This window comes from Rhinoderma darwinii, chromosome 3, assembly GCF_050947455.1.
Source record: "Rhinoderma darwinii isolate aRhiDar2 chromosome 3, aRhiDar2.hap1, whole genome shotgun sequence".
In the NCBI taxonomy this organism is placed as follows: domain Eukaryota; kingdom Metazoa; phylum Chordata; class Amphibia; order Anura; family Rhinodermatidae; genus Rhinoderma; species Rhinoderma darwinii.
Genome location: NC_134689.1, coordinates 277108657 through 277120077, shown reverse-complemented (window position 1 = coordinate 277120077; position 11421 = coordinate 277108657). Strand labels below are relative to the sequence as shown.

Sequence of the window (11421 nt, the reverse complement as noted above, 5' to 3'; positions counted from 1 at the left end):
ATATAGATAGATAGATAGATAGATAGATAAGTATATATGTAATAGCTTTCTAATAAAAGCTCTCCTTTTTCAACGGAGTGCTGCCGATTCCGTGAATTTTTACCTACTAAAGGTACGACGGTCAAGTCCCTGGGGCGTACACCCACCCATTATCACCAGTACTGCTAGACTTTGAATTATATATACATATATACATATATTTATTTTCATACACCCTACATTGAAATTGCTACACCCAGAAGGAAAAGTTTTGGCAGTTTTGTGTGGAGTTTTGTGTGGAAATCACAGGATTGATAGACATGTTAATAATATGCAAATGACAAAATAATTAAATAAAATATTCCAAACATCTTGATTATTTTCAGTATCGAGTATGCGCGGCACGCGCAGAAATACACGCACTTACACACCTTGGCATGCTATCAATGAGGTTATTAAGGGTTGTCTGAGGAATGTTATGGCACGCTGAATACATTTGGGCATGCAAATCATCAAGATTGGCTGCTCCTTTGCAATTTCCGACCAATGACGTCCCAAATGCTCGATGGGAAACAAGTACGGAGATGCTGCAGGCCATGGTAGCAACACGCGGCTTGGCGTTGCTATTAACAGACCTGTTGAAAAACGGCTTCCAGGACACTTTGCAGAAATGGCCATACCACTGGTTCCACGACCAGATCAATGTAACGTCAAGCTGTTAGCGTACCGGAAATGATGACTAGAGCGGTCCGGCTACCATACATTATGCCATCCCACACCATAGTCCCGGCAGTAGGACCAGTGTGCTGTTCCCTTGTAAAGGCTTCTTCATGCCGTTGAGTAGAAGGAAGAAAAATTTAGCATTCGGGACACGGTGCCGGGCAGGTAATTATTGAAGTGAAGTCTAAAAGTCTTCTTCAGTATACATTCTTTATTAACACTACGCGTTTCAGTACTGAACAGGTCTCTTCATCAGATGCCATGTCCCGAATGCTAAATTTTTCTTACTTCTACTCGAGTTCTCCTCCCCGGGCAATGTGGACTTCACCCGTGGGATAGTAGTGAGTGGCAGCCGGCATCTATAAGAAAGATGGTTTTCCATTGATGCAAAGCAGTAGTCTTGTGCCTATTTTTGCACACCACGACCAGGTGAGTCTAACAGCTCATCGTGCATTGTTTTTTTTTCACTTTTTCATCAAACAGTATTACCTTAGAGGAGTGCCGTTTGTCCTCTTCTCCACTTGTTTTTCCTTTCACATATTCTTCATGGCGTTGACCACACGGTGTTCAGACCAATCTACAGCGATCATTGCGTCCGAGACAAAAACGGGACTCCTCGCTGAAGGGGATAGACCTCCATTTCAGTCTTGCTGTGCACTATGATCGCTTTTGAGAGCGGTGGCATGTGGTCAATGGAATACCTGTAGCTGGACGTCTTGCTCGTAGCCAAATGTTGTGCAAACGCCTTCTGATGGTTTGTGTGGAAAATGGTTGCCAGCCTAGGCTTGGGATGGGACGTCCAACTTCACTTGCAGTACAGAATGGATCACTATGCTCCATCCTTTCAATCAGAAATGTCGTCCATGCAGAAGATCGACTCTGCGCACTTTTTTCTGTCATCTCCATTCATTGTTGTTCTCCCAACCTTCGGGACATGCAAAATTGAACAGTGATGACATCTCGGTGTAGGCGCGCAGCGATCTGCCGGAGTGACAAACCAAGGTCTTTCAGTTCAAGAATATGGTCCCGCTCATTTTGCGACAAGTAGAGATAACTAGCATGACGACAAACAGGAGCCATCGAATAATCATCCCACACCACTTGATCCAATTTTTGAGGAGTTCATGTGGCTAAAAAAACCTTTGCTTTCAATCTGGATTTTATGCCCCTCCCACATGCCACAGATTGAAGCTAGGTGCTTGAACATTTGATCATTAGATCTTAGCAACACCTGCTACTTCCTCGATTTGCATAATCTTATGGCTTGCCCGTCTTGGTGTTGCAATTTTAATGTTGAGGAGTGTATATATTACACATATACACACACACTCGCAGATATAGACATACACATAATTATGTGACTCGACTGTGTGTGTGTAGTTATGGCCACCAGCTAATATCCAGGGTAACTGCCGTGTGCAGCCGAGACAACAGCTAGATGGGCTGGGAATGACTCAATAAGGTGCTGATAGGTTCTCAGGAGCCATGCTGGCTGCAGTGCATCCCACATTTGCTGGAGGGTGCTTGGTGAAGGATCCATGGAGCGAACAAGACGATCGAGGTGGTCCAACAGATGCTCAATTGGGTTGAAGTCTGGCGAAATAGGGGGCCAGGGAAGTACTTGGAAGTCTTGGTCGTGCTCTACCAACCACTGTGGGATATTTCTAGCCGTGTGACATGTCGCATGGTCTTGCTGGAAGATTCTGCTTGCCCCAAGGAAGACAAATAGCATGTAGGGGTAGACGTTATCTGCAACGATGGATTCATACCCAAATCAGATCAGAGTGCCTTCCACATGGATGAGTGGGCCCAGACAATGGCATGAAAAAATTGCCCAAACAATAACACTGCTGCCACCAGCTTGTGTTCTTCCAGAAATGGCTGTAGGCGGTTTGTTCTCTGATGTTTATCACCTGACACACCAATGTCCATATGTTCGATAAAGCAGAAAACGGGACTCATTGGAAAAGGCAACCCTTTGCCAATCATCGGTGGTCCTATTCCAGTCGTGCAAATTGAAGCCTTTTTTTCCCCAATGCACCTTAGTTAGCATAGGAGCAGTGAGCATCCGTCTGCTTCGGAGCCCCATACATAGTAGGGTTTGCCGAACTGTTTTAGACACACGTCTGGTAGCCCCCTGGTTGATTTTCATGGTGAGCTGCTCCTCTGTAGTGTGTCGTTCAGCCCTCGCACACCTTCATAGTAGACGTTCACCTTTCACATCAATGGCACGTAGTACTCCGCAGTTTCCACGTCGGTTATTCCCAATGGTGCCATTTGTGTACTTACGATACACTTTCCCCACAGCAGCACGCAAACAGTTCACAAACTGCGCAGTTTGAGAAATACTGCCACCCTTGGCCCGAAAGCCAATAATCATCCCTTTTTGCAACTCTGATACATCGCCCCTATTACCCATGGCAACGAGTGATGTGTTTCGACAGCCTATCGCACACCTTGTATACCCACCATGCCAGCCCACTACATCACTTCCTTCATGGGCTACACGCTGCAGACGTCGAAAGTAGGAGGTGGTCATAAAAATATATCTATTATATTACCTAGAAGGACGTGGGTTCCAAAGCTCACATAGAACTCCACCCACAGCCCAACCGCCAGAAGACTGGGGAAGGAGATGTGAGTGATTAGTGGCGTAGCTATAATGCCCCCCCTCCCATACACAGTAATACCCCCATCTCCCTCATACACAGTATAATGACCCCATATGAACGGACCGAATAGAAAACATACATACTTACCTATCGCCGTTCCCCTGCTGGGTGGAGGATCCTTCTCCTCCTCTGGTCTGTGTGATGTGAGTGACTCGGTGCAGACAGGCGCGATGACGTCACTACATTGCGCCTGCCTTCGCCGAGCCGCTCACAGTGCAGAGGAGGCAAAGGATCCTCCACCCATCGTGGGAACGGGGATAGGTAAGTATGTATGTTTTCTATTCGGTCCATACATATGGGGGCATTATACGGTGTATGGGAGGGAGGAGGGGCATTATACTGTGTATGGAAGGGAGGGGGGGGCATTATACAGTGTATGGAAGGGAGGGGGGGCATTATACTGTGGGGGCAGATATGGGGAGCATTATGCTGTGTGGGGGCAGCTATGGGGGGCATTATGCTGTGTGGGGGCGGCTACGGGGGGCATTATGCTGTGTGGGGGCAGCTATGGGGGGCATTATACCGTGGTGGCAGCTATGAGGGGCATTATACTGTGGTGGCAGCTATGAGGGGCATTATACTGTGGTGGCAGCTATGAGGGGCATTATACTGTGGGGGCAGCTATGAGGGGCATTATACTGTGGGGGCAGCTTTGGGGGGGGCATTATACTGTGTGGGGGCTTTATACTGCGTGAGGGCAGCTGAGGAGCATTATACTGTGTGGGGGCAGCTATGGGGGGCATTATACGGCATGGTGGCAGTTATGGGGAGCATTTATATATATTAACAGACCACTGCATTCCTTTTGCTAGCAAACTCCTGTAACAGGGTTTCTATACTAATATATATATTTTATTTATTTTTTCTCTCTAAACCATTGGAAGTAGTTACCCCTTTCCCTGGCAGCAGGTGCAACGGGGTCTTGTATGTCCTTACATTGCCTCTGGTGCTGACAGTCGCAATTGTCAGCATATGCATACATAAATCGCCAACACGCACGTATGCCATCATCAGGGTGGCTATTATCAGAAGAATCTGCAATTAATATAAGTGCTTTACAGCCCTTTGGAGCTCTAGAAACGTGGACTCCTCAGCCTGTGATTACAAGTGGACCCGAGACCAAAGACCTAGAAGGTGGGGCTATAGGGTAAGTTACTGTTAATGGGGCATGGGACCATTTTTGTCCTATGCCAGACTCTCAGTACTTCAAGACTATCAAATGTCCGATTTATGGACATATGCTGTATTAAGATATACTTATTTTCCCACCTAGCAACCATCCATAATGTGTAGCTATTGTAGACTTACAAAGAAAGCCAGGCATTTTCATATAAAATATTTTATTGTTTCTGAAAACATTTAAAAAAAAAACAAATTTTGAGCACTTTCCATTAAAAAAACAAAAAAAAACATAACTGAAATTCTACTGCAATTTTAAACTACTGTAGTTTCAGCAGTACAACAAACAAAAACAAGGGGTCATTTTTTTAATTGAATATGAAAGGATGAAAGGGAATTGTCTCTGTCATGTGCTGCGGATTAAGCACATTACGTTGGGTTGTACAGTGACTCAATGCAACGCATATGATAATCTTCCTTTCATAGTCCATAGGTCTGAGTATTGCAACTTTTTGCTAAATTATCTGATACTATATCATGATCCAAAGGTCATTTAGTATTTCATTTTAAAAGACTAAAATAGTAATTTAAAAAGGTAAAACACAAAGAAACAAAAACATATTTATCAACTAAGCCGAGTTAGTTTCTAAACAAAAAAAACTAACTGAATAACGATGCTTGTCTGGTCAACACAGAACAAGTATTTAGTACAGCAAAAGTGGTTACAGGAATATACTGAGACTGTACAAGGTAATACACACATGCACATTTTGTGATCATGTATTAACACGGTGAAGCAAATAAACTTAATTTCTTCCTGCTGTAATATTCTCATGTAAGAGAATAAGAAATATAAATATCTCACTGAGATTAATGCACATTGCTACATAAGACAATTGTCCGTCATTTTTATGACATTCCGCATTGTTTTCTTAATATAATGAATTTCATCACTTTTTTTCTTGTTTAACTCTGGGGCAAAATAGTTGCATTTATCCAAAAAGAGGTGCCGTGCCACAGGTTCAAAAGAACTTTAGTGCAAGAAGTGAACCTGAGAACTTCTTTGTAATTAATCCTCTTCTTTCCAAGAACGGTTTCTATAGGGACAGGATGCATGAAACCTCTTTTATAAGTAGCTTACAGGCAATAAGAACAGGCACTGTGCCAAGAAAATGCCCCCCAGCAAAATGTAAAGTGTTTGCTGCAATACTGTACATATAACGCACTGCCAATTTTTAGATCTCAAGGTTAGCAAATTGAGCTTTTACCGCAAGTAGAGCCTACCTTACACATTCGGCAAACGACGGTCAAGCGGTAAATAGATCAGAACGCATATACTCTTTTTAACTACTATAGAATAAACAGAATTACTAGCTATGGTCCAAATGCCCATGACATTTTTACATTTACAAGTTGCCTTATACATGGCTGCTTAGACCAAAATAATTCAAATTACCCTGTGGGTTTTTGTTTTGACTTTTTTGTCTTTTAATACTTTGGTACGCAATAGTGCTCCATCTCAATGTACAATAGTGAAAAGTACTAAGAGCAGGTACGGAAAAAAAATATTTAAATACCAGCAAACACATATAGAACAGCCAAGTAAACTCACTATCACAATCAGGTTTACAGAGCTCTGAGTTGGCTGTAGCACCTTTTGGTAAAATGATATACAACGTTAATCGTCTATTTTGCATTTTTTTTTTCTTTTTAATTTTTTTAAACAACGAAAGCTGGTGAAGATAAAAACACAATCATATTTAATATTCTATACAACTACAACTTCCATTAGACTGTGGATTGGGCCAACACTGTAGTCAGTGGGAGTTCTGCAATTTTACTCTACAAAAGTAAATTTATGAAGTGCTGCCAAAGATAAAACAATGGTTCCGCAAGTGTGAGCATATCCGAGCTTTTAGACGGAGCCAAAATTCCTTAACATGCAAAAAGAAAAAAAAGAACCAAAAAAAGCCCACACTTTAATGACAGCTTATGTTCAAATGGCATGTTTGGTTTATAATTCATAGAAGAAAGCTGCTCAGAGATACAGCAATCTTGGATATTTGAGATTAAAAAAAACAAAAAGTGACTAATGCAAAATAAAAAAAAATTAAATAAAAATATCTCCATAGGAAAGAAAGTTTCCTGTGTGTTGTATCTGGTGTTTCAGAATAACTTCTTTACTCCCTAATAATAAAACGGTGGTTAGCCACTGTTCAGCATGCAAGCATCTTAAGTAAAACGGAGTAAGAAATGAAATGTTATTTGTAGTCCATTAAGTTTCTTTTCTGGGCAATTGAACACATGCGACAAAGACACAGTTTCTAATATGTACAAATATTAGAAATCTCAAAGCTTAAATCCGTTCCAGCTCAGAAGAGTAGACCCAAGAAGACCCCTTCTCGAATGAGACAGGCTACTTCCTAGATACTCCCACCCAACACAATTTATACCACTACTGGAGAAGATTAACTTTTTTTCTTTCCTTTTTTTACATTTTTTTGCTTATGTGGACACATCCAATATAATATTTTTTTTTAAATGTGTAAAAGGTAACGTGAGGCTGTGTTAAAATAAGAATAAAAATGGACATCTTAGTGCATTTTCTCAACTTATAGCTGTTCAAAATGAGTTCAATGAAATAAATAACTTTTTGTTTCCGTTAAAATACTTATGCCACAAATGATATGCTATTTTCATGGGTAGTCAAGGCCCATTGCTTTTACAAAATGGGCCAGTTGTTGTTCATTGCCTTTAACCAAAATGCATACATGGCATGTAACTCAAATGTTTATCTAAAACGGTTATAAATGCTTTAATTAGTGTAGCAAAAAAAACAAACAAAACAAAACTGACTTAATACTGGCTCATCAACTGCCCAATGCACTACAGATTAAATGATTATCATGTTAAGAACAGATGAAATATAGAGAACCTGTGCAGCAAACTTTTTGAAAACGTCATGATTATAAATGTTTCTGCTGCGGGAGGCACTTCTATTAAGACAAATACAACGTCTGCCTTTTGTTTGATACAGTGTGCTACATTATAGTACAATTTTAACCCAACATTTCAACTGTAGGATGGTCTTTACTTTCTATCCATTCAAATCCAGTTGAGGTCATAGAGTTAATAGATTCATTACAGATCTGCTGAAACAAAGGATCATTGTTCAGCTCCTCCAGTGTAGCTTCATCGTCCTGTACATGCTGCCGTCCTGGATCAAACAACAAGTTTGGATCTAAAGTGTTCAGATCATTGATGCTGCCTGAGAGTTCAGAAGACAACCGGATGTCGCTGGAGAAATCAGAGGCATTGTTCAAATCTGAAGCCACTTGAACAACAAGTTGCTGGTTGGTTTGGAGGCTTTCCCCATCTAACAGGTCTTTAACAGTGCTGTTGAAATCAAGTTGCTGCTCTCCAATTTCAGATTGTGCTTGGTTGTCTCCAGTAGTAAAACCAATTGGATCAGTACTGCTGTTCTTTGTGAGGTAAGCTGGCGTTTGGAATTCATAAGCTGAAGTGCTGGAATTCATCATATTTTGTTGATTGGCACCTGAAAACATTGGAGATGTTTCCAAAATCTGAGTGAGATTCATTCTTGCAGTATAGTTAGAAGGCATATTGTTGATTCCCAAGCCCCGCACTGCATCATCACGGTCAGAATCTAGTTTATTTAATAAAACATGAGTGATGTTTTGTGTGTTATTTTGTTTCTGCAGGGATGGGAAAGCGGTCTGCATCATAACAGTTAAAGGGACTGACTGACTTCTTTGCGCTATGCTGTTGGCACTGGTGTCTGATTGGACATTTGCAAGTATATTTTGAACTTCTGCAGTAACCATGGATCCAAAAGTTGTCGCATTAGACCGAGAAGAATTTGAAATGGGGCAATTTGTATTCCCACTTAAATTACGTTGGCGGTGAACAGCTGGGCTTACACTACGACACCTGAAATTGTTATTTCCAGTTGTACCTGCTCCTTTGTTGTCTAGAGGAGCAGGAACTGCAAATCCCTCCTGTTTGCTGGTACTGCTCAATGAAGGCAGCTGATGCTGAACTGGAGATACAGGAGTCAAACGTCCAAAGTGATTGTCATGATGTCTCGACTGAGACTGATATGACTGACCAGGCACAGCAAAAGCATGTGGTTTTCTGAAACTGTCCTCTACCAACTCCTTATAACTTGGAAGAATACCATGAGAGGAAACGGAAGAATTACCAACAGAGATATATCCATTATTCATCCACTCTAGCTTCGTCTTATCTGGATGAGTAGCCATGGGCCTCTGCATTGGTTTAACAGGGCTACTCGAAACAATGCTAGCATCATGGTAAGAGATGCTGGAGTTTATAGGGGTAAAAGCAAAAGGATTCCTGCATTCAACTGGACTTGGAGGAACACTGCTGCTGCAGTTAGAATGAGGGGTCCCAACTGGTGTATGTCGGCTACTCCCCAAAGAACTATCTACAGGTGTTTGAGCTAGCCGAGAGCATGGGCTCTCTCTCGACAAACTTTGAGAGCCAGAAATCATCTCTGAAGTAGGTGTTGGAGTCAAAGTTGGAGTGGGTGTTGGAGTAGGTGTGTGAACTGGTGTTACACTACTATGTACTGAATGAAAGAAGTGGGCACTATTTGAATGTGTGGGTACTGGTGTACCATGGGCAGCTGATGCTTGGTTTTGGAGCACCATTCCTAAACTACCATAGTTCTGAGAGTTATTGTTCATTGACATTTGCTCCTCCATAAGTACTAACTCCTCAACAATGCTGTCTTGCGTTAGATCATCATCAAATGAAAAGAAACTTTCAGTGGTAGGAGGGACTGTGAGATCAGAGCGCTGAGGTAACTGGTTAGAAGAATGTGCTTGAAGCTGATTCAAAGACGAATCCTCAAGTTGCTGGCTGTAAGCGTCCTGTTGTAGTCCTTCAAAGTCTACAGGTTCCCACACCGTTTTTTGCAGGTTATCAACACCAGAAGTTCCTGGAATATCCAGGATGCCAATAGTTTGTGTCTGCTCACAATTACCAGACGTAAAATTTGAACTGTCAGTAATCTCCTGCCAAGTGTTTTGATCAAAAGGAATCTCTGACTTTGAATCACTCACAAATTTAAACACACTACCTTCAAGTTTCACCTTCGGGTCCTCGGTTGTGGCTACAAGCTGTTGGGGAGGATCAGTGGTCTTTTCAACACACCTCAAGGAATAATTTGTTACCATCTCTGTACTATGTCCTTGCTGTGTTCCATCACTAGGTATTAATGCAACATTTACTGTATTAACATTTTTTGACATCAGTACTTTTTGAACTTTTTTACCACCACCAATTGCTCCTGGTCTCAGACATTCTGAAGCGGATGAAGAGAGTTGACCAATAAGTGATTTTTTCGCTGGTGGTATCTGTGAGTCTTGCACTGCAGCAGTCAAGCGTTTTCTGGGACTTTTATTAGACAATCTGATGTCTTTTCCAACTGGATCATTATTAGTGTTTGGACTGGGGCCATTGCAGAATAAACTCTGAGAGGCAACGCATAGAGTCACAGTACCTTGACTGCTGCTGGCTAAGGAAACCGAAGTGCCATCAACTGAGCGACTTTTACATTTGGTCCTTGTTCCCTCTGCCCTCTGATCATGGGCCTTAACAGTTTGAGTGTCACGAGCCATATCTGGAGATTGTTTATCCTGAATGATTTTGGATGTAAATAACATAACAGGTGTAGCTTTTCTAGATCTTGAACCATCTGTGGTCTCTTGGCACTGGACTAGGTTCTCTTCTGTCAGTATTTCAGGCTCAGTTTTTACCTCTACTGAAGATGCCACAGGTGTACCCATCCGAGGTACAGGAGATTGCAAAGAAACTACAGAGCCATTTTTGATTTGGGGCACAGTCCTATAATCATCTGTTGAGTTCCCACTGCTATTTACAGGCTGTGTTTGTTTAACAGAAGTACTAGTGTTACTGGGAGCAAGAGATATTGTGGTCATTTTCACAACATTCAGAGCACTGACATGTGATGCTGGCACCACATTTTTAATTGGGCTACTGGTGATTACCACAGTGGTGGGTGAACGGATCGTCAAAGGATTAGAACTGGCTGGCTTAGGCAAAATCTGAGCGTAGCGATGTCTAGCAGATCGATCACCAACAGGACTTGCTGGAACATTTTGGGGTGTCTTTGGTGACTGCTTTACAGACTGCATGTGCTGAGTGACTACTTGAACATTGAGCGGTAGGACCTTCCCCTCAGAGGATCCAATGGGACTAGGCGATGTCACAAGTGGCCGTGTTCTTTGTACCTGTTACATAGAAATGTAGTATTTTAGTGTAACGAAACCATATTGTTTGATAAAGTAAACATTGAAAAACCATTGAAACAACAGAGTGTTCATATTCGGCGATTTCCGATTTTCGTATTCATTTCTATACAGTGGCTATACACATGTGCACCACCATCTATCCTACTTTTATGACCGGTCTCATTCATGGGACAACCCTTTAAAATTAAAGTACTTAAAAGTCAATTTATGGCCAACTAAAAACATTCCAAATTTGAAGTCTTTTGTGGTAAAGTTGCAAATACAATGTGACATATTTTCAGCTTTGCTGCGCAGACTGAATATAATCACAAGGCTCATCCGATGATCACTAAAGTGTGTGTTCCTGGACACCATAAAAGGATTACACCAATAACGATAAAATTATATATGCGCGCAGGCGCGCGCGCACGCAGGCAGGCACGCACGCAGGCACACACACACACACACACAATGCTGTGTATGCAGCCCCTATGCAAATGCCTGGCTGAGGGGGGAGTTGTCATTGACAGGGAGCAGGATGCCTCCTTTCTGGAGACTCCAGAGATCACTCTCATCAGCCACCATTTATTGTAGCTACCATAAAGCACTTGCATCCTGTTGAGCTGTCTGTA

At 42.0% G+C, this 11421-nt stretch overlaps 1 protein-coding gene across 1 annotated transcript in view; it reads right to left on the bottom strand.

Annotated features, from left to right (window-relative positions):
- Positions 1-4738: 4738 nt before the first annotated feature.
- Positions 4739-11421, bottom strand: part of RFX7 (regulatory factor X7) — a 113889-nt gene continuing 107206 nt past the window's right edge. The window contains exon 9 of the mRNA XM_075857965.1: positions 4739-10789. Coding sequence (XP_075714080.1) covers positions 7550-10789 — 3240 coding nt within the window. The 3' untranslated portion in view covers positions 4739-7549. The remainder of the gene's footprint in view (positions 10790-11421) is intronic.